The 22,613-nt window shown below is 52.4% G+C and overlaps 1 protein-coding gene across 4 annotated transcripts in view; it reads left to right on the forward strand.

Annotated features, from left to right (window-relative positions):
• Nucleotides 1-21,802, forward strand: part of GRAMD1B (GRAM domain containing 1B) — a 241,420-nt gene extending 219,618 nt beyond the window's left edge. For 3 of the 4 annotated variants that reach the window (XM_042904721.1, XM_042904718.1, XM_042904720.1), the window contains 11 exons: nt 936-1,092; nt 2,265-2,454; nt 4,300-4,443; nt 5,406-5,524; nt 5,756-5,898; nt 7,307-7,410; nt 7,980-8,183; nt 9,277-9,367; nt 13,494-13,601; nt 13,922-14,039; nt 16,608-17,146. In XM_042904721.1, the coding sequence (XP_042760655.1) occupies nt 936-1,092; nt 2,265-2,454; nt 4,300-4,443; nt 5,406-5,524; nt 5,756-5,898; nt 7,307-7,410; nt 7,980-8,183; nt 9,277-9,367; nt 13,494-13,601; nt 13,922-14,039; nt 16,608-16,697 (1,468 nt within the window). In that variant the 3' untranslated portion in view covers nt 16,698-17,146. Of the gene's footprint in view, nt 1-935; nt 1,093-2,264; nt 2,455-4,299; nt 4,444-5,405; nt 5,525-5,755; nt 5,899-7,306; nt 7,411-7,979; nt 8,184-9,276; nt 9,368-13,493; nt 13,602-13,921; nt 14,040-16,607; nt 17,147-20,724 lie in introns of those variants that run through there. The other variant, XM_042904719.1, reaches the window with a different exon arrangement.
• Nucleotides 21,803-22,613: the final 811 nt, after the last annotated feature.

Below are 22,613 nucleotides of genomic sequence, written 5' to 3' on the forward strand. Positions count from 1 at the left end.
TCCTGGAAGAACAGCCAGCCAGGCAGGAGGAAGACTGGGAGACCTGGCATCCTAGAGGCCAAGGGAAGGAGGCTTTAGGGAGAAGGAAGCATCGTTGTATCTCATGCTGTCGATGGATTGAGAAAGATGGGAATGTGGGTAGGTGGGGGCCCAGTGGTGTTGTGTGAGGCACAGAGCAGTAGAAGGCCAGGAAAGAGCACCGAATGTGTCGTAGGTAGACCCGGGCTCAGGTAGGATTTCCGACATTTAGTGGTAGTTATCACTTAATCTCTGTGAACATCTGTCTATTTGATTATCTTTAGGAGGCACATAATAGATTACTCAAGAGTTGTCATGCATCCAGATGGGGCAATAGGTAAAGTTTAAGATGTTGGTGACGGTGATGATTGCTCCCTTAGGAAAGGCTACAGTGACGTCCCTGAAGTGTCCCTACAAGGACACCCACCTCTACCTCAAGGAGGGTTTCCCTTCAGGTGTCCAAGGCAAAGAAGTTCACTAGTTAGGATACAGAATCTGGGCATTATCAACAAAAGGCCCTCGTGTCCGGGGTCTCATCCTCATCACTGTGTGGGAAATAAAATGTGTGTTCAGAGACCGGTTAATTCATTCAAAGGGTCAGGTTGGGATGGGATGGGATGGGATGCCAGCGGGCGAAAGATAGTTTAAGACACATAATAGTTGTATTTAGGCATGGTTAAATCTAAGAAAAGGTGACTTTGGAGCCAGACATTGTACGTGGGGCTGGGGGTGCAGGGTGGGGAGAAGGCGTCAGGAGAACAGTGTAGCAGGGGGGTGGTGTTTTGAGGAAGATCATTCACAAAGCAAAGAAGCAAGAAAGCCGATAGTTTGGGATGGGGTGGACAGATCTGGGGCTCTTAGAATAGTTGGTGGTCTTGGCAGCAAGGTTAACAGGAATGTATGGTGTCCTTTCTCAGCTACTGTGAGGAGATCCCCGTGGAAGAGAATGAAGTGAATGACAGCTCGTCGAAAAGCAGCATCGAGACCAAGCCAGATGCCAGTCCTCAGCTACCCAAGAAATCCATCACCAACAGCACGCTGACATCCACAGGGAGCAGCGAAGCCCCCGTGTCGGTATGGGCAGTAAGACCTTTCTTCCTCCCCCAATCCAGTGGCCGGTGTTTCCCAGCTGAGCTAACTTCACAGGACCCCAGCCCGGGGAGTGGGCAGAAGGGAGGTTGGTTACCCTGTGGTCAGTTTGTTCACGGAGGCATCCTAGAGCCGGTGGGCTCTCTGTTCTAACAGCATAGTCCCAGGATCCAGAGCCGGGTTCTCGGTGCCTTGAATATAAGATCTTGTTTGCTTTCTGAGTGGATAAAAACCATTCCAAGTTCACTGACGTGGGCTTCACTCCCGGCGGAGTGTTCCAGATCAGCCCCTCTGTGGAGAATTATCCCAGGGTTTTGTGTGTGTGTGTGTGTGTGTGTGTGTGTGTGTGTGTGTGTGTGTGTTTACTGCCTTGATCTGAGGTCAAAATCATGGATGAATCTGGGACTGTATACCTCTTCCCTGTTCATTCAAGGATTAGGTTTTGAGTTCCTAGTGTGTATACTCTCCCGATTTATTTTCCCGCTGTAGCTAGACTTTGTGAAAGAGAGAAAAATGTGTTCAGAAGAAAGACCTTTATTCTCTGAGACTTGGTTACAGAGGGGATGGAAACCTGATGAAGGAAGTGTCAGGTGGCTGGCAGGTAGAAGAATGGGTGGGGTTTCTTGGAAAGGATTCCCCCAGAGGGGGGCCTCCTATTCCACTGGCGTAGTGGTCAGGCAGACCACTTGGCCTTGGATTGAAAACGTTATTCGTTTGGTGCCGAATCTCCATTTTCTGTCTCTGGGGTTATCTCAAAAACGGAAAGACCTGTATCTCTTCCCTTCCAAGGCTAAGGGGAGAATAAATTTAAAACCGCCGATGAAGCTTTTGAGCTTCTGAGCAGACGGGTCATAGCCAGAGGCAGGCTGACGTGTTGTCGCCTGGCTCCAGGGACAGAGCTGTGCCTGAAGGCACTAACTCTGCTCACTGCTGGGGCTTGGTGTGCTCTTCCCTGGTGAGCGAGACAAGGGCAGAACCTTCTTCTGTGTTCTCCCATCTTCCACGGTGGAGCTGGGGAAAACCCCTGGAGTGTGACTCCAGCCCAGCTCCTGAGCAGCTGTGTTGTGAACGTGAGTGCTCCCAGGCTGGGGAAATCTCCCTTTGGAGACCCCCCAGCAGGTTGCCCCTGTCGGGTGACGGCTTCGTCCCCACTCTAGTTTGATGGCTTGCCCCTGGAGGAGGAGGTGCTGGATGGCGATGGGTCCCTGGAGAAGGAGCTTGCCATTGACAACATCATCGGGGAGAAGATGGAGATCATCGCACCCGTGACCTCCCCTTCGCTGGACTTCAATGACAACGAGGACATCCCCACCGAGCTCAGTGACTCTTCCGACACCCATGATGAAGGTGGGCATTGGAAAATGGGTGTGCAGCGTGGCCCTTCCTCTCTCCATTTTGAAGGCTAATGGGATGTTGTGTAGGAAGGCTGGAGTCCGTGTCTGGGCTTCCAGTGGAAGGGCGGGTGGGTAACAGAGCCTTTTTTTTTTTTTTTTTTTTTTTTTAAATTTCATTTGTTTTTAACATACATTTTTCAGGGTAGTCATTGCAGGATCCATGTTATGCCATATTTGTCTTTCTTCACTCGATGGATAATGTTTTGTCCTGCCATCCCATCTTGTCACTGAGTGTACCTCCCCGTTGCCTTGTTCATTGCCCACAGAGATGCGATGCAGGGCAGTGTATATGCCACAGGAAAGTGCCAGTCAGCTGCTTCCTGGAAATAATCAGATTTTTTTTTTTTTTTAATGTTTGTTTATTTTTGAGCGAGACAGAACACGAGCGGGAGGGCAGAGAGAAAGGGAGACACAGAATCCGAAGCAGGCTCCAGGCTCCGAGCTGTCGGCATAGACCCCGATGCGGTGCTCGAACTCGAACTCACAAACCACGAGACCGTGACCTGAGCTGAAGTCGGACGCTTAACCGACTGAGCCACCCAGGCGCCCCTGGAAATAATCAGATTTTATTAGAACCTTGCTTTAGTGACTCCAGCATTGGGCTTTCAGACCAGGCTACAAGGAAAGGTATTGCTGGGTCACTCGGACTCCAGAGTCTGCCTTTCTCTCCAGTACTTCTAGGTAGTATTTCGTACCTCATTCCTGCACAGGGTTAGCTTCTAGGACCCAGCTTGGGGATGTTTTGCTTCTGACATTCCAGGGCTAGAAGCCAAATTGTCAGTCTTCATGAAATTGGCTGATCCACTGAACTGGTGGTAGGCTTGACTAGTAAGTGCATGTGGACGGTGCTCATTTGAACATCCGTGGACAGTCCCTCCTGTGGTCACCTCGAGTGTCTTTCTCCCCAATGCCTGGTTTCCCTACTCCATCTAGGATGCAGGGCCAGTGCAAATGACTGCACGGGTTGGGTGCCGCATAGCAGCAAGGGCGCCAGTCACGTAAACTCAGACATGACCGCTCCCATAGTGCTTGTCTTGTGCAGTCATGGGCCCTGTGTGACGCTTCTGAGCCACAGGGGTGCCAGCAATGGCGGCATCGTGCCTGAGATCACATACCAGCCTCCGTAGGTGCGGCAGTTAGGGACTGTGGGGTGCCGAGGGCTTGGGAGGAGCTCTGGGGCTTTAGCAGCACGCCTGTACCCTCAGGAACATTCTCCCGGAGCAAATAGAGACCGGAGAAAGGTGGAGGGTGTGGAAATCCTGGGCGAAACATCGCAGTGCCTTATGGAAGCGGAGCAGGGCTTGTATGGTTAAGGGATCACGGCCCTGCAGACCAGCCCAGCCTTAGAAGCTTTTATATAAACAGGTTATTCCAGATGAATCCATGTCCCTTTAACGCACTTGTGCCATGATTGCAATGCCTTTTGTCGTCTGTCGTGGTTAACTTACAAGCTCTGGATAACTGATAACTTTGAGGTTACCAGTTCAGCTCAGGAAGTGAGATCTGAGTGTTAGTCTAAGATCACCTTGATTAGGAAGGAAGCCTTGAAAACAGAAGAGCCGATAGCACATTTCCATACTCTTTGTCAAGCGAGGCTGAATAGAATGCCAGTTAGAGTAAGTTTGTGCGCGCGGGCGAAGGAGGAGACAGGGCAGAGGTGAGGTCATTAACCACTACCCACCCCGGCCGCCCTTGACCCTTGGTAAGGCCACATAAGCCACAGACACGTAACTGCTCTGGGGGCGTCCCTGGGGCCGTCCGCCCCTCTGCCTTCACTCTCCGTGGCTCTTCGGTGCAGGGGAGGTCCAGGCCTTCTACGAGGACCTGAGTGGCCGGCAGTACGTGAATGAAGTCTTCAACTTCAGTGTGGACAAGCTCTATGACCTGCTGTTCACCGACTCGCCCTTCCAGCGGGACTTCATGGAGCAACGGCGGTTCTCTGGTCAGTCCTTCCGGGGCCGGTGCCTCCCGTCCCTTCCCTCTTGGCCACACTTCTTCCTTTTCTCCCCAAGCTCCCTCCTGTTCCAGGCCACCCAATGGCCCGGGGCACCCCCTTTCCGGCTCCCCCAGGGCCCTGCTGGTTGCTCCCCCCGCCCCCCCCCCCCCCCCAGCACTCAGTGCCAGGCCCTGGAGGCTCACCAGCGGGCAAGACCTCCCGGAGTCCACCGTCTGACAAAGAGTAGCCGCGACCCTTTCTCAGTGGGCACCCGTGGTGTGCCAGGCACATGACGTTATCTCATGTGACCCTCGGATCTGCCACGTGTGCGAGCACTGCGATCCCCAGGGTACCGAGGAGGAAACCAGAATTCAGACCGTTCTTGCTTGCCCGGGGCCACGCAGCCAAGTAGAGCCCGAGCCAGGATTCAAACCTAGGACTCTCTGCGTTCCTGCTTTGTACCTGCGTGCTCCTGTCTCCTCCCCTTGCCCCTGTTCTGCTCCCCAGCAGGCGTGTGGCTCTGGCCCAGCAGAGCTACTAGGCATCTGAGTCTGTGAAAGAGCATCTAGAGCGTAGCCCTCTGCCAGGAGGAGAGGGCATGCTGCGGGCACGGGGAGGACACGCCTTAGAGGAGAGGGCTTGTTCCCAAGGATCCCAGGCCCTCGTCACAGTGGCTCCAGTGTTGCCGGCACCCCCGCAGGTGGCCCCGAGACTGCCTGTCCCAGCCCCAGGAACAATCAGCATTCCGGAGCCCTATGCAGAATTTCGGCAATGCTACAATGAGCCTCTTTCTGCTTCGACTCCCCCACCTCCCCTCCTCCTCTCCGGGGCCTCAGGCTCCCACTGGCTTCCTTTTGGGGGTCAGTCGGCAGTCAGTACAGTCAAGAGTTCACTTGGAGGGGAAATTCGGATATGGTGAGGGCATGCCTCTTTCCCTCCCTCATCCCAGGGCTCTTCTCCACCCTCAGATATCATCTTCCATCCATGGAAGAAGGAAGAGAATGGCAACCAGAGCCGAGTGATTCTCTATACCATCACCCTCACCAACCCTCTGGCTCCTAAAACTGCCACTGTCAGGGAGACACAGGTGAGTTGAGGGCAGGGGCACCGAAGAGCGGCAGGAAGAAGGATCAGGGCTAGTACGCCAGGAAGAAGTTTCCGGGTTGCAAGCATCGTCTAGCCCTGAGGTGGGAACACCTAACGTCCTTCCATTCCCAGTGTTTCTGGGTCCTCCGCTTAGAAGTGTGCGGTGGGCAGGGGAGATGCTTCCCTTCCTTGCTTCTCTTTAGCGATGTCCGGTGGACCCTTCTCCCCACAGACCATGTACAAGGCGAGCCAGGAGAGTGAATGTTACGTGATAGACGCCGAGGTCCTCACGCACGACGTGCCCTACCACGACTACTTCTACACCATCAATCGCTACACCCTCACCCGCGTGGCTCGGAACAAGAGTCGACTCAGGTGTGGCGTCTGGAGGGCCTGAGCGGGTTCACAGGAAGTCCCTGGTGTGCACGGATGTCCTCGCTCATGCAGTGGCAATAAAACGGGTGTTTGGTGAAAGGCTACAGGGAGCCCTCTTGGGAATCGGGACATTCTGCACACCCACATCTCAAAGGGGCCTGCACCTTTCTCATCCTCTGCTTTAAAAAACAGTTTTTGGGGGGGTGTCTGTGCTGCTGTCTGCGTTTATCTAAACCTCCCTCCTTCCTTCCTTTATCACCCCCCCCCTGCCGCCCCCTCGTACCTCCTGTCCCCTCCATCCTTCGCCCCCATACAGTGTCTAGGCTTCTCCCTTCCAGCTTCTTTGGAGAGTTTCCTGACTAGACGTTCTTTCTATTCAGTTCACACAGAGGCAGCTTGTTGACCTCAGATAAACCTCTGTAGAAAGGCGCCCACCTGTAACCCCCTGAACACTTCTCGGGGGACAGGGTGAGGTGGCTCGCAAGCGTAGGCATGCTGACGTCAGGCCAGGGCATCCCTGAGGACGGTTGGGGAGAGAGCAGGGCAGGCAGCCGTAAAAATAGGAGCATAGGGGTGCCCAGGTGGCTCAGTCAGTTAAGCGTCCAACTCTTGATTTCAGCTCAGGTCATGATTTCACAGTTTGTGGGATCAAGCCCTGCCGTGTCGGCCTCTGTGCTGACAGCCTGGAGCCTGCTTGAGATTCTCTCTCTCCCTCTCTCTCTCTCTGCCCCTCCCGTGTGTGTGCGCTCTCTCTCTCTCTCAAGATAAATAAACATTAAAAAGACGGGAGCCCTGTTTCAGAGCCGCTGTGTAGGAGTGGAAGGGGATAGTATGCAAGCAGAGAGACCCATGACTGGGAGAGAGAATATTTGGAAAAAAGCAAGAGCTGGCAAGGTCAAGGTGGGGAGGCAAGAGCCAGGGCTGGTAGCAGATCATGCTCTGAAAGGTGGGAATGATGGAACCCTAGAGCCTGATTTGGACTTGAAAGTGTCTGCAGAAGGCAAAAAGGACCCCCATGGCTGGCCGGCTGGCTGGCACCATCTGGAGGAGAGCGTGGTGTCACAATAGAGCCATGGGCTTGGAGTCGAGAGCCCTGTTGTTAGCCTTTGGTCCGCTAGACTAGTCTAGAACTCCCGTTGTCTCACCTGCAAAGTGAGGATAAAGCCACCAGTTCCACTGATCTCCAAAGGCGGCCAGGGAGACCAGATGACGTGGTGGGTGTGGTGTGAAGGGACTTTTCACCTCGTAAAGTGCGGCACAAATGCGAAGCCGCTTTGGACTTAAACCTGAAATCGCTTCTCGGCCTTTTGGCTAAGATCAAGTGTGGACTTAAACCTGAATTCTTTTTGCGCGGCAGGGGAGGGTCTGCCCAGGAAATGGCTGATCGTGTTTCTGGCTTTTCCCTCAGGGTCTCCACAGAGCTGCGCTATCGAAAACAGCCCTGGGGGTTAGTGAAGACCTTCATCGAGAAGAACTTCTGGAGTGGGCTGGAGGACTACTTCCGCCACCTGGGTGAGCATGCGCTGTAGCCATCGGTGCTGCTTGAACTGCATCCGGCCGCCACCATCCAGGGGACCAGGAGACATGGAGAGTGGAGGGGGGCACAGACCGAGATGGGGAAGGAGTATCATGGGGTCCCTAAGTCCGCCCCAGAAATGGATACAGAATTGGGCATGTATGGGAACGTGTGCATTTTCCAAGAGGTTCTGCCTGTAACTTTTACGGGATCTGTGACTTTCCCATCTGATCACACTGATGGTAATTCAGTTATGGAGAGGAAATAAAGGCCTGTGAATGCTTCCATTAGGAAATGGGGTATGCCCCAAGCTGTGTGCATGAGGGTGCAGATCCTGGGGACCTAGGTCTACAAAATGTTGAGCAACCCTGAAGAGGGGTTGGGGTGGGGCTGAATCCCAGCTTCCTGAGGCCCGTGGCCATCCCCGAGGGACCCCCGCCCTCGCATTCAGTGTCCCAGAGTACAGTACGGGAAGATGGCTGTCTCAGCTAGGAGCAGACAGCTGTTTCTGGAGGCCAGTGTGTCGAGCTGGAGGTATAGGCAGATGGCCTTTCGTCTGTGACAGAGAGCGAGCTGACCAAAACGGAGAGCACCTACCTGGCTGAGATGCACAGACAGTCTCCCAAAGAGAAGGCCAGCAAGCCCCCAACGGTACGGAGGAGGAAGCGCCCCCATGCTCACCTGCGGGTGCCTCACCTGGAAGAGGTGATGAGCCCCGTCACCACACCCACTGATGAAGATGTGGGCCACAGGATCAAACACGTGGCAGGTGCGTGCCAGGTGGGAGTGGGGGCGTGGCTCAGGGCTTTGACCCAGAGCCGTGTGCCCAGGCCGAGGCGTATGCGTGCACACGCTCATTTTGCATCCTCGGGTATAGATTGTGTATGATTTGCACACGACTCCTTAAATTTCAGCCTCCGGATCCTCTACCTGTTTCCCTTTGCCCTTTAATGTCCTCAGTCCCTGCTGAACCCACATGTGGGGTACCCCCTGCTGAATAGACGTGACCTGAACTCCGTGTCCCTGTGGATAGACTCAAATGTGCAACTTCCAAACCTGGGGCAAATGCACCAGGGACAAGCCCCAGTGCAGACGCCAGAGATGACCTCATAACCTGAATGTCAGAGAGCCCAAGGCAGCCCCCCTCCCCTGGCCCCCACAGGCCCACTGAGGACCTGCCCTACCGGACAGTGGACTCCCTTGACCTGTCTCCCCCTTGCATCCAGCGTGCACAGCCTCATGTCTTCTCAGTCATGGCGACATGCAGCCATAAGAAGCCTTAGAGACGGCTAATCCGGCAGTTTTTAGGCTATGCTTCGCACAGCCGTAGGCGTTCCTCAGGATGGGGACAGGAGAGGAGGAAAGAGCCAGCCTTCCACGTCCCTCCCCTCAGTCTCAACCAGAGCACCCCGCCTTAGGTGTTTTATACGTAGGATTTCTGACCAGCACGGCGTTTGAATAAACTGAGTCTCCAGCATTGAGACTTGCTCAGCATCTCGTAGCGGGTTATAAATAAAGCGAGGGCGGAGAGCGGTCTCTAGTCCTCGCCGCGGGCTGTTGCCTGAGCCATGGCTAAGCTGTGGGCACTTTGTCCCGCCCCTGCGTGTCCCAGTTACATAAGGCTGTTGAGTTTCCCGTGCGTTTGGTGACTTTAATGTCCACGTTGCTGGGCCCACCCCAGACCTTGCCCTCGAGGAGTTTCCCTTGTACTTTTGTGGAGGCCGAGTGTATCTATCCTGTCATCATGACAGCGCCACGGACGGTTGTCCTTCATCCCCTGAGGCTCTGTGCGTGACCGCCGTCAGAGCAGCCAGCGGACTTGAGCGCCACAATGGTGACAGCGTCTTTACTCTCCCCCACAGGTTCCACGCAGACACGGCATGTCCCCGAGGACACCCCTAACGGCTTCCACCTGCAGAGTGTGTCCAAGCTGCTGCTGGTTATCAGCTGTGTGTAAGGGATTCCAGGCTCTTCCCCAACCTGCCCTCCCTGCCTGCTGGCCCCTCAGGCGTATGAGCACCTCCACACCACAGCCCTGCTTCTTCTTTGTCCTCTAGGCTTCTTCCTTCAGATCAGTCGCTCTGTCCGTCATTCCTTGCCTCTTTGCTTCTTTTTCTCTGTTTTATTTAGCATTTGCTGTAAGCTAGGCCTTCGGGATTGAGAAGGGGATTCTCTGCATCCATGCCCTTAGGAACTCAGTTTCAAGGGGATAGGACAGGCAGCAAATTCAGAATTACCACACCGTTGGGAAAATGCTAACATAGAGATGCTACACAGCATCTTCGGAGCCCATTCGTTCATTTGGGAGGGATGTTCTGTGGCTCTGCTGTGTGCCAGGTGCAAGGACCATGCACTCCTGGGCCCCCACTTTGGCGGGAGAGCCAGACAAAATCAATGACTACAGTCCAGAAAGGCATATGCTTATATTCATGTAAATAATTTATAATAGTGCCATAATGTTATAAAACGGTAGGCTCAGTGCCATTCACAGAAGGATGCCGGGCAGGGAGAGAGGGCATGGAAAGAATGCGGGTGTAGGGTGGGGAGAGCACAGCTGTCTGCAGCTTAGTAAGCCCGCAGCCCGCCCCGGACGCCCCTGCATCCCTGTGAGCTGGGGGTGCCTGAGACAGCCGAGTGCTGACCGCTCGCGCTCTGTTCACCTGGTGCCTCTACCCCCGCCTTTCCTGGGGGTTGGGCTGTGCCGTGAGCTTATGGGGGCACAGCTGGTGAGGGGCGTGGGGGCTGCCTAGACGCAGGCCCTGACAGTCGTGCACCAGGCACTAGCCTGCCTCCAGATCTTCCTTTTGTGACACCCCCTCCTCCCTCCTTCAACCCCCACTAAAGTGTTTTCAGAGAGGCAGAAGCAGGGGCACAGCCCAGCCATGAGGGAGCACTGAAGGAGGCCCTGGGGTGACATGGTTTGTTTTGCCTTTTTTTTTCCCCCCCAAAATGTTTATTTATTTATTTTAGAGAAAGAGAGAGAACAAGCAGGGGAGGGGCAGAGAGAGCAAGAGAGAGAATCCCAAGCAGCCACCGCACTGTCAGCGTAGAGCCCGACGTGGGGATCAGTCCCACAACCGTGAGATCATGACCTGAGCTAAAATCGAGAGTCAGACGCTAACCGACTGAGCCACCCAGATGCCCCACTTTTGCATTAGTTAAAAAAGTCACTGTGACAGCCATGCGCGGAAGCCTAGAGAAGGAAGGGCTGGAGGCGGGCAGGCCAGTCAGAGTAAGTGGCAGTGACGTAGGCGAGCGTGACTGTCCGGCAGGCGAGCGATTGGGGCTGACAGGTCCTGCAGGGGGAAGACCCGTTAGCCACGTTGGGTAGCCGAAGAAGAGGAATGACCGCAGCGAGCACCCGTAGATGGTTGTCATTAACAGAACGGGCACAGGGTTGTCAGAGAAGCTGCTCCATTCCGCGTGTGTCTTGAGCTGCCAAAGGTTATATCCAGGTGGAGGTGACAGGTACTTGCTGATGCGGACCTGGAGCGAGGCAGAGAAGCATGGGTCGCGGATGCTGGTTTAGTCAACAGTAGCATGAAAGCCGTGGGTGCGGATGAGACCATCCTCCGAGGACAGCGGGGTGGGTGGGGGCGAGAAAGAGCAGGGCTGCAGACAAGGCCCCTGTGAGGAACGTGAGGCAGGCTCTCTGCTAACCTTAACTGAGTATGTAACAAAAGTAGATGGAAAATTCTTCTGTGAGTGGCCTCAGAAGCCAAGTTATTTTCACAAAATCAAATGCAGGGATGTGTCCGGGTGGCTCAGATCAGTTACGCAGCCGTCTGTTGGTTTCGGCTCAGGACATGGTCTCATGGTTTATGAGTTCGAGCCCCATGTCAGGCTCTGCACTGACAATGCGGAACCTGCTTGGGATTCTCTCTCCATCTGTCTCTGTCCCTCCCTGCTTGTTCATGTTCTCTCTCTGTCTCTCTCTCTCTCTCAAAATAAATAAATAAATCCTAGAAAAAGTCAAATGCAAAGACAGCTGTAAGACCAGTAAAATTCGCATTTAGCAGCATCCATCTGATGTGATTCGTACTGTTCTGTAAAGTCTCTCCTGGTTGGGTTTGGGAGATAGAAAACTTTAACCTCAGGTAAGTTCCCTGAGCTTTTTCTGCATGTTGACTTATTTAAGCAGGCCTGCTCTTAATTAAGTACTTATTTAAGTAGGCCTGCTCTCCTGAGTCAGTGGTATAGCATGGCATTAACTAACTTTGGGGCTTTATTAGTTTGGGATAATCAGACCTCGCCTTTCAACACCAGGGAGCTCAGGCGAGGGATCTGCTGACCGTGTGCGTGTGGAATGGACCTGTGTGGCACAGACCGCCCTGCGTCTGGCAGGCCCGCACCGCCGTCCGCCTGCCTCGAGGCAGCTCGGCTCTCCCTCCTCTTTTCTCTGTTTAGACCACCGCAGGACCCTCCCTCAGCATGCAGGGGTGTCCCTGGACCTTCACTGAGCACAGGCAGGATTATAATAAACACAGACCCAAATGCAGGAGCTGAGATTGTGTGCGGCACATGCCGAAGAGGCGGGCATTCCGATCTCCTCTGGCGTGTGCTGATACGATTAAAGACAGTATCCACTGAAAGTCAACGCAGTATTTAGAGATTCTTCTGGAGAACTCACAGAGCCCTGAGAACACGGCCCGGTAGGGTCAGGCATTTGCAGCTGCCAGCTCCAGGAATACTACCTTGCATGCAGAGAACAGCACAGTATCTCTCTCTCTCTCTCTCTCTCAATCTCTCTCTCTGTCTCTCTCTCTCTCTCACTCACATGCACACACACACACACACTTCGAAAGGTCAAAGGCATAGTGTCGGACTTTCTTTGTTGGTCCTTTTCCGTCTTTCACTCTGTCTTCCCGGGGTGCCATCTTCCCTTTTCCTGTGTGTATCCTGATCCGGGCCTGTACCTCCTCTAACGATAAAACCGCCCTTCGTCGAGGGCTTCCTGGGTGCTGGGTGCTTTATGTCCACTTCGACCCATGCGTGTCACAGCTCTAGCACGGTAGGCACCGTCCCTGTTGAGGAAGGGGGTTCGGAGAAGCTAGGGAACTTCATCAGAAGTTAAGAACCTTGAAGCGGCAAGCCGGGATCGTTCCCAGTTCCGTGCGTCTCTCGGTCCCCTTGCTACCCAGGTCTTCATCCCTCTATTCCGTGACTTGTGTCCTAAGATGATCTTGATGGCAGCCAATGACACCGAGGGAAGGAGAGAATGTCCCCATTCTCTCGGTGGCTCTCTGTCCCCCCGGATCCTCCTTACCACCTCCCTGTCTCTGACCAGTTCCGGCCCAGACCGGGGAGCCTCGTGACCCCAGCTGGGACTGGGCAGGTACCAGGAGGAGACTGCCCTTTTTAAGGCATCCCGCTAACACCTGTGACGTGGATCAGGCAGATGCTCCACAGTTTGACCTTCTGTTGTGCCTCAAGTTGGGTGGGTGGGAGGACTTGCCTCGATTTGTCACCGAAGATCTGTTTGCAGCTGCTCTCTCTGGCTCCTTGCTTGCTGGGTCTCCTCATCCATGGATGCTTGCTTCCGGTGTTTCCTTCCCCCAGCCTCTCAGTTGCTCTCTGGCTTGGTTACAGTGCAGCTCTCCCCACTCTCCCCCTGCACTGGTCTGTTCTAACCTCTGCCTCCTCCCCGTTTTTCCTCCTTGCTCCCATTAGGATCTGTTTCAGGTACTGGCTCTCTGATCGCTTCCTTTACCCTTCATCTCTTTTCCTCTCCATCTTACCTCTTCCCCCAGGCACCCAGACTCTGGGTGGCTCTTGCGTGTCTCTCTTTCCCAATGCCTTCACCCACATACCTCCCCATGGCTCTCCTGCTGTGTCCCGGCCCCTCCAGATGAGAGTCTCTCTCTATCTCTCTCTCTCTCTCTCTCTCTCTCTCTTCACCCCCCTTCCTCTCCCTTGCTGCATCCTTCCACCTCACTCACTGCAATGCTTCAGGTGACCAGTGGTTAAGGACAGCAGCTGCCTCTGGGGTGGGGGACATCCCTGGCTTTTAGAGGGAGCATGCATTCTCGATGACGTCTCATGGCCGTTGCTTCCCCCTCCCCCCTCGTCTCTTCCCTAGTCTGGTGCTGCTGGTCATCCTTAACATGATGCTCTTCTATAAACTCTGGATGTTGGAATACACCACCCAGACCCTCACTGCCTGGCAGGGTCTGAGGCTCCAAGAAAGGTAATCCTTGCCTCTTCCCTTTGCCACCACGTTCACCCCACCTGGTACCGTGCCCCAGTTCCTGCCGCCCAGTCTCCTTGGGACTGCCCTGCTGCCCTTGGCCAGTGGGTAACCCTTGGGGATGCATCCGTTGGCAAGCTATGAAAACTGTCCGCGTAGCTTTAGTCTGCTTCAGATCGGGGGCACAGGGGAACCGGGGGGCATTGAGCAGAGGACAAAGCAGTCTGATGTGACTCTCTGTCCTCTAGGGGTCTGGGAGCACAGGAGAGTCCACTGAGCATAACTCCAGCTGCCAGGGTACCCCTTCTTCTACCCCACAGGTTACCCCAGTCTCAGACAGAATGGGCCCAGCTCTTGGAGTCCCAACAAAAGTACCACGATACTGAGCTCCAAAAATGGAGGGAGATCATCAAATCCTCAGTGATGCTTCTTGACCAGGTGAGATGTCCCCACCTTCTCTCCTTGCCCCCGTCTTCCAGAGATGGAGCTCCTTCCCTGCGCTCTGGGAAAGATCACCATCCCCATCCCCACCCACCGGACCTCACTCTCCCATTTCATTCTTACCCTGGGCCATCCGATGTTCTGATTTTAAAGCCATCCTGGGATGGGCTGTTGGAAACACAGGTGCACTCCCCCAAATAATAACAATGAAGTTTGCGGGAAAGTTGTAGGTTGCACGGAAGGACCAATCTTTTTTCTTTTTTGGCAACTCACAGCCATCTGACAGGCATTTGAAGAGAGAACCTCTATTTCACAAAGATTTGTCTTCCCAGAGGGCCTAATTTTCTAGTCCCTTTTGATGTATGCCATCCCCCCTCCCCCGCCCTGAACACCACATAGCCAACACACAACCCCTAATACGTCATTCTTCCCCCGAGGCTGCGCTGCTAGTCTGGGAAAATGGTTGGTGAACTAAGTCATCTTTCCATAACATCTTCTAGTACAGGTGCCTGTATTCCTTCCAAAAACTAGATGCATCTGTTTCAGAAAATCCTGGGGCAAAACCAATAATAAGTTTAGTTGTATCAAGGGCGGGAGCGTCTGACTTCCCCCAGAAGAAGTTAACATCTTATACAAAACTGCCATGTAGTTGCCAAGACAGCAAGAAGCTACCTTTGCTCTAAAGACAGTTAAGAAGATAAGAGACTGAGGCTTTGTCTTGTTCCCATTAAAATTTCTGTTCCTAAGGCGTTCCTTATGTTTGGTGACCAGCCAGACTTGAGGTGGAATCCCGACCTTGCCACCAACTAGACCTTGAGCAAGGGACATAACGTTACTGACTTACAGTTTCTTCATTTATAAAATGATTATAATTGTAACTTCATGAAATTGCTGTCGGGATTTGATGGTCCATGGGAGACACTCCTTAATAGTAAATCTTATTTCCCCTTCATGGTGTGGTCTTTGCTCTAAATTAAGGAGAGAGAGTTTTAATGCAGCTGTCAGGATCCGGTTGAAGGTGTTTCAGGATATCATGTTTAGCTTTAAAGCCATGGATTTTTTTTTTTTTTTTTTTTTTAAGGGTAAACAGCATAGCAGGCGTTTCAAAAGACCTGTCCTATCAAGAAGGGTTGATAGAATTAAAGATATGCCCGGGAGAAGGAAAGACGGGGGTGAGGAAAACAGGATAGGTGTTTTGTTTCATTCCCTTTAAGAGTAGCTTCTAAAAGAATTAATAACAAACCCCCTATCCCCGAGGAGCAGAGGGGGGGGTACAGAAGACCCGGAGAGAAGAAAGCTGTAGATTAGGCAGAGATCAGAGGATCTGAAAATCCATGACCGTGTGCCACGAAATGTTAATTGCATTGTGTTGTCATAGAGCGGCTTATTCAGGGGCCGTATTGAAATGTGTCGTGGTAGGACAAGCCAGTTGGGTTCTGCCGCTGACCTAACCATATTAGTGTGCCTGTTTCTTAAAGGAGGTTAAGAGGAAGAAATTCAGTCAAGGTTAATTCCGTGATATGGGTACAACTAGAAGCCTACTCAGCCGTCCATTCTCTGCTTGACATGCGGGGTGTATATGCTGTCCAGACGCACACGAAACAAAGCGATTACAGAGGAGTCCACTGCAGAGTCCTAGTGAGTGCTTTCCAGGTGGCCAGGAATAAGAAAGAGGATTATGCGCCAGAGAAAGTTTGGATTTGTGCTGGGTCCACAATGGGTGAGACTGCAATGGGCAAGAGAGACGAGTCCTAGGCGGGGGGAACAACGTGGCAAAACGTACAAAGGTAGAAATACCGAGTGTTAGGGTCAATGGGGAAACCAAATCCAATGAGTAGAAGACCGCCTAGTGTGGTTCCTTATAGCAATTGAATGCTTTGAGGGAATTTTTTTTTAAAAATTTTTTAATGTTTATTTTTGAGAGAGGAGAGAGAGAGACAGAGCATGAAGAATAGAGAGAGAAGGAGACCCAGAATCTGAAGCAGGCTGCAGGCTCCAAGCCGTCAGCACAAGAGCCCACAGGGCTCGAACTCACGAACTGTGAGATCACGACCTGAGCCAAAGTCGGATACTTAAACCACTGAGCCACCCAGGCACCTTGAGCGAATTCTTTTTTTTTTTTTATTTTTTGAGAGAGAGCGACAAAGTGAGCAGGGGAGGGGCAGAGAGGGAGAGAGAGAATCCCAAGCAGGCTCCACACTGTCAGTACGGAAAGGGCTTGAACCCACAAACCATGAGATCATGACCTGAGCTGAAACCAACTAGTAGGATGCTTAACTGACTGAGCCACCCACATGCCCTAACCCTGAGAGAATTCTTCATTCAGCAACAGAAGGACTACAAATCACTGAGACACAGTGAACCTCACCCTAGGGGTTCCCAGTGCTAGACTGGCTGTCCCCTTTCTGCCTGAGACGATGTCCTACCTTGTCCTAGGAGCCCGGCTCCCTTGAACTTGCTGGCATGATAGGGGACTTGCCCTAGGTGGGCGTGGTGGGTGCTGCTGGACAAAGAAGCCCACTGGGGGTGCAAACCCGTAGCTGGGTGGGGTTCCCTGTCTTCCAGATGAAGGACTCTCTCATCAATCTTCAGAACGGCATCAGGTCCCGCGACTACACATCAGGAAGTGAAGAGAAGAGGAACCGCTATCACTGACCAGGCAGGAGCAGGGGTGGCTGCAAGAGGCCTGTGCAATACGTGTACATAGACCATATAAATATATATATATAAATATATATATATATACAGAATATAAATATATATATATTATATACAGATTTTAAAAAGAGATAATGCCTATGTACCAGGGAGAAGGAGCCGGACGGCCTCCTGTGCTGGCCGGGCCGAGGGGCCGAGGAGGGCAGGGACCACCTCTCAGCACCGACCTCCCCTGATCCTCCTCCTCCCCATCCCTTCCCCCACCCCCAACCCTTTCCCTCACTGGCCGTCCTTGGCTCTGAGAAGGGAAATGTTGTTGAGCCAAAGTTATGCCTGTGAAGACCCTGGGGTCTCGAAGTCTCAAGGGGGCATTGCTTAAGGTGCTTCATTCCCCAATCCTCTTTTGATTTGTCTCCAAAATAAAAGAGAATCTCCCCCCCCCCCCCCCCCCCGCCCCCTCCCCGCGCTTCCCCAGGTGCTCTCTTGTGAACAGGAAGCATCCAGGGCCGGAGCCCAATCAAAAGTCTGCCACCTGTGGCCACGCCCCTTTCTGTGGACGCCACGCCCCCAACCCAGTTGGGGGGTTGGAGGGCTGGGAAGGCTGTGCCTGCGTGATTGGGCTTTGTAGCTGAAGGCTCCCCTGGGGACTTGTGTACCTAACGGTGTTCTCCTCCATCACCCCTGCACCTTCCCCTAACCCGTGTAGGGTGTGGACCCAATAAGGGCTGGGAATTTCTGACCTTCCCACCCCCCTTCTCTCTGGTCTTCTCCCAGGCTGGATCTGGGTGAAGTGTCACTTTTTAGTGCCTAAAGCCCTATTTTTTCTCTGTGCCCTAAGAGCACACATTGTTTATTAGCCAGGATGGAGCATTTTTGATCTTGTTAAACCCCTTTTTAAGTGGTTATAAGCAAGGCGGGCCTGTGGCTCTAATTCCTTCATTTTGAGCTGTCCATTTGATTTCTGGGACGATCCAGGGTGCCCTAGGGACGTCCGGGGTTTGGGAGAGCGAGTGCCCTCACATTGTACATATTGTGGGTTCACACGGAACGCTGTGTAAGTAGTGAGCAACTTGGTGAGTGCTCACTTGGCTGCCAGCATCGTTTACTCTAAGAGAAGAGCCAACTTTAGTCAAGGGAGACACTGGAGACCTTCTGCACAAGGAAGGAGACCTAGGCTTTTGGAAGGAATACATTTGGGAAACATGCGTGCATTTGTGAAGGAAAAGGCCTGATTGAGTCTCTGCCCTTTGGAGGCCATTCCAAATCCTGTTTCTAAGACTTAGGAGAATTCTGGTAAAGGGGGCAAAGCCTTCTCTGGTCTCTGGCCCCAGGGAGGTAGGAGAGCACTAAGGAGGAGAAAGGGAGTCATCCAGATCCATTTTGGAGTTGGTTCACTAGGATTCGTGCACTTATCTGACCTCTATCTGACCTCGTCGGGCCCTTGTAGCCACGATTACCATTTTTTATTCACTAACTGCTATTCTAACATATAATGACCAGAGGGATCCTGCCAGCCCCAGGCAGAGCTCACAGTGCTCAGTCAGGAAAGGATCGTACCAGTTTGGCAAGGAAAGTTCTTTTAGATTGCTCGTTATTCTAGTGGGCCTCTTGATGCGAGGGACAGAAGAAACGCAGGGCTTCTCACTGATGTGGCCCAAAAGAAGGGCAAGTTGTGTTCTTCTCTTGGAACGGCCGGAACATCCCACTTTTATAATCAAAGACAAGTTTTTGACTTTTTAGTCTGAGAATATGGCCTTATTATTGCCCTAAGAGCAGGAATACATGCCCCAGGGGAGTAGGCTGAGAAGGCTCCACAGAATCAGCTAGAATTGATATCCCTCCTCTAGAAAAGGAGATGTGAGGGATGGAGTTGAACATAATCCTTGGGAAGGGTGCATAGGCCCACGGGTCAGTGGGTCACCACTCATTCTTGTCCGGGGCTCTGAATGGGAGACACCCTGGTGAGGGTCAGGGCTCGTGGGCCCTGGGCCAAAGGAGGAATAGTGCAGACTGCTAGAAATTTTCCTGGTGCAGTGGCCAGAAGCCAAAATTAGTGTCAGAAACCTTTGAAAGCAAAAATGATAAATTCTCTAACTTAATCCATGTACAATTATTTATCTAAATCCATTCAATTGTTGAAGGTCCCATGGTGGGACCTTTGGGGTGACTTACAAAGGGTTCTCTGCCGGCAGTAAAGCAATACAAGTGGGCCTGGCTACGCAGAGTTGCTCAGCTTTTGCTTTACCTCTTCGGCCATTCCAGGGAGGAGTAGGTAACAGGGAGGGACGCATTTAGTATGTCCAAGGAATCATCATGATTGCTGGGGGTGTGAGCCCGGGAGACAGGGTCTACACACAGGGAACGTCCCTCCACCTGCCTCTTTCCTAGGAATCATGATCTCTCTGGTGGGCCCTCTCTGATATAATAACGTTTTAAACCTTCAAACCAGGAGAAAGCTCAGCACCTCTGTTGACTCCCAAACAAAAGCTCCCCCCCCCCCCCTTATTCAATAGCCTGTCGAAGAAAAGGGATTCATCTTGCCCTTGCAGATAAGTCTGGGAGTGAAACTGATACATAACATTGCAACTCAAATCCAGCAGCTTTGATTGTAGCTGTCTACCTGGGAGCATCCAAACTACCACCCTTTCTGTTACTTCTTCCAGCCAGTGCTTTGTTTTTGTTCATGTAAGAACTCTGGTCACATAGGAGTCTTTATGTGAGGATTCCTGTTGTAACAATTGAGAGCTTGCGCTCAAAGATTTTGCAAAGTTTCTAACCAGGTGGCAAACAACTACTGGGTCTATACTTCCAACTGCAGTGTACTTGAAGGGATTAAGATTGGCCTTGGAGAATCCACTCGTGTCTACAACTCGTCCGTCCCCCGTCCACCTCCCTGGCACAGGGGCAACAAGACCGGCAACCTAAAGCTGTCTGTAAGGGCACTGGGCTGAGTCAGGAGACCTGGGCCCGAGGCCTGGCTCTGCTCTTAGACAAGTCCCTTCCCCTTTCTGAACATCAGTATCCTCGTTTGTAATAGGAAGGGGGGTAGGCTAGACTGTCTCGAAGATAGGTTCTAGCTGAGCATTGTCTTGGAGGCTGGGTCAGAGACTGGCAAGGCAGGGCTTTCTCAAACGTGGAAGGTGCTCTGCCAGAAGAGAACAAGCGTCTGAGCTAGAGCTTCCCTGGTGTTTAGAGGGGTAGTAGGACAGCATCAGGGTTCCCAAGAAATCCAGGGTAGTTAACTTTCTTCTTTATGGGCTGGCAGGACTAGGGAGGCCTAGTGAGGTAGGGAAGGGGAGATAAAGTTTGTCGTACTTCCCAGTATTAACCTAGGAGGGTGGTTCTTCCTTTGTGGGCTTAGTCTTTGTTTGGGAAGGGACTTTCTCTAAGTTGGGAGGAGGATAATGGCAAGAATGGCACCATCTTGGATTGAGCTCATCTTTCGTCTCTAGGCTATAAAGCCTTTCATCTGTCCATCCTTCCTCCTCCTTGCTAGAAGAAACACTGGAGAGAAGCCATTCCTGGCCCTAGCACTTCTCTTTTGGCTCAATCCAAACCTTGTTGGGTTTTAGATTAATTGTGAACCTTTGGCTAAAATCCTTGGGTTGCTTTAGAGCACTGACCCTAAGAATCTGGGATTTTAGGAAGGGGGAGGGGGATCAAGAAACCTCAAAGAGGAATGCTTTGCTAGAAATGGCTTCCCTCTGTGTCCCTCTCCCTGATCCATGCTCGAACCATGTCTAAATCATTTGTGGACAGCATTTCTAGGGTGAAATCTTGCAGAAAGGACTAGGGGAAGACTCTTTCTAGACTATTTGTGGTCCCAGAAGGATGCTTTCTGTGCCATACTGTGCTGTTGCTTTAGCTCTGCAGGGCAGCCAAAGCCAGCCCTTCCTCTCTAGGACCCCCAGGTGGCAGGGCTGTGGTCTCCCTCCCCACACCCCCGGACCCCACCTCCCCACTCCAGTCAGAAACTTGAGAACCTGGCTTCCTAACTCTCTCCTCCCCCACCCTTTGTCTCTAGGCTGTGGGACAATCATCCCATCCACCACTTGACATCCTTGACCCTCGTCCCCTAGCCTCCAGCAGGCTATCCCCACTCCCTCCACCTCTATGTTTTCTTCCAGAAGATGCGTTTTGGGTCCGAGTGGAGCGATTTTCTGGAAGGCCGTCTTTTTAACGCCCCTGCTTCCCTGATGTGGAGCAGGGATTTGCACAAGGTGTAGAGAGCTCCCTCCCCACCTCTCTGCCCAGCCTTGTTACCTCACTCCTGCTCCAGCCATGGCTGCGATGGGCCCAGCCAGCTCCCTGTCTTGGTGTTCTGTACGACAGCTCAGGGGTCTTGGGCATTGTTTTCTGTTGTGACTTGAGGTCCTCAGCAGGCCTGGGAGCCTGGATTGGAGCCTTGGCTGCTGGCGAGAAGCACCTTGCCTGCCAAGAGGAGCTGATGCCAGACGATCTACCCGACATGTGAAAGCATAAAGAATATTGTCATCTCTGCCCCTTGGCCCCCTTGCTTCTCTCGACACAGTGAGACGCTGCAGAAGCAAAATGGCGGCCTCTGCTCCAGGCAAGACAGCTGGCTGTCTGGGGAGTTGGCCCTGGGCTTGGATGCCACGTGCTGAGATCGCGTAACAAAAGCAACCATATTTGCCAACGGTAGTGTGTGGCTCCCCACATTTCCCTATCCTGCACTCTAGGGCCAGACCACTCTCTGCATGGACCAGATCATCTTCCCAAACCCATGGTGCTTTTCCCCCCACTCAGCCTAGACTTCAAGGTGGGGAGGATGGGTCAGAGGCCATAGCGGCCCCTGGATAATCCTGACAAGGGGTGGAGTGGGGTGAGGCAGAGGGAGCAGCCCCCAACACCTGCACTGGGCCATATATGGGAAAGAACACAGGTTGATTGCAGTCGAGTTGTCTGGCCATCTGTATTTGGATCTGTAACTGTACTTTGCCTGGCGCTGTGCGCAAGGTCTGAAAACTTAACTGCTATTACCTAGAAACCATACACGGCTTCCCAGCCAAATCTTAATGTAAAGTAGCTAGAGCCATGGAAGTACAGTATGAATTAAAAGAAAAAAGTATTGAACTACAAATAATAAATGGTGTGTGTGTTTATTGCTGGACTCATCAGCACTCATTGTCCCAAATGTTTTTGGTTCTCCCAGATGTGATGAGGGCAAGGCCCAAAGACGTGTGTGTGTAGGCATGCTCATACACATATGGACAGCCATCCGCCCAACATCTAGGACGCCCTTTCCTGGGGAGGGAGGCAGCCTGATAAAGGTGAATGGATGAGTTTTGGAATCATACCTGAGTAGAGATTTTAGCATCACTGTTTATCAGCTGTGTGACCTTGGTCCCCAGCCATTATTCCAAGCCTCAGTTGTTTAGAGATAATATAAAAGTGTGTGTGTGTGTGTGTGTGTGTGTGTGTGTGTGTGTGTGTGTGTTTCTTAGTATAGTGCCTGGTACCATACTGAGATAATTTTATTCCATTATTAGCCAGTACTATTATGATAGGAGCATATGGTAGACTGAGTCCCAACAACAATTTCTTATGTAACTTTTCCCTTTTGTGCCTTGGCATTTCCAGGAAGGTGGACATTGAGAGACAGCTTTGCTCTATTTCCTTAACCTAGACCGGTAAGGGAGTTAGCCCCTTGCCACCTGGTGGGAAACTTTCTTGGTGTCAGGCAGGAGAGGACTATTGACTCTTTTATTTGGGGGGGGGGGGGGGGGGGAGGGGGAGGGGGGCAGGAGAAGAGGGAAAGAACAGCCAGATCACACATTTATGGTGTTTAATTCAGACTGTTAAATGCATTTTTCATTGCCTGGGAAAATGTCCACTGATGGTGAGGTCAGGAATTGATGCAGGCTGGAGGGGGAGGTGGAGGCCATAGTATTC

Source organism: Panthera leo, chromosome D1 (assembly GCF_018350215.1).
Source record: "Panthera leo isolate Ple1 chromosome D1, P.leo_Ple1_pat1.1, whole genome shotgun sequence".
Lineage (NCBI taxonomy): Eukaryota > Metazoa > Chordata > Mammalia > Carnivora > Felidae > Panthera > Panthera leo.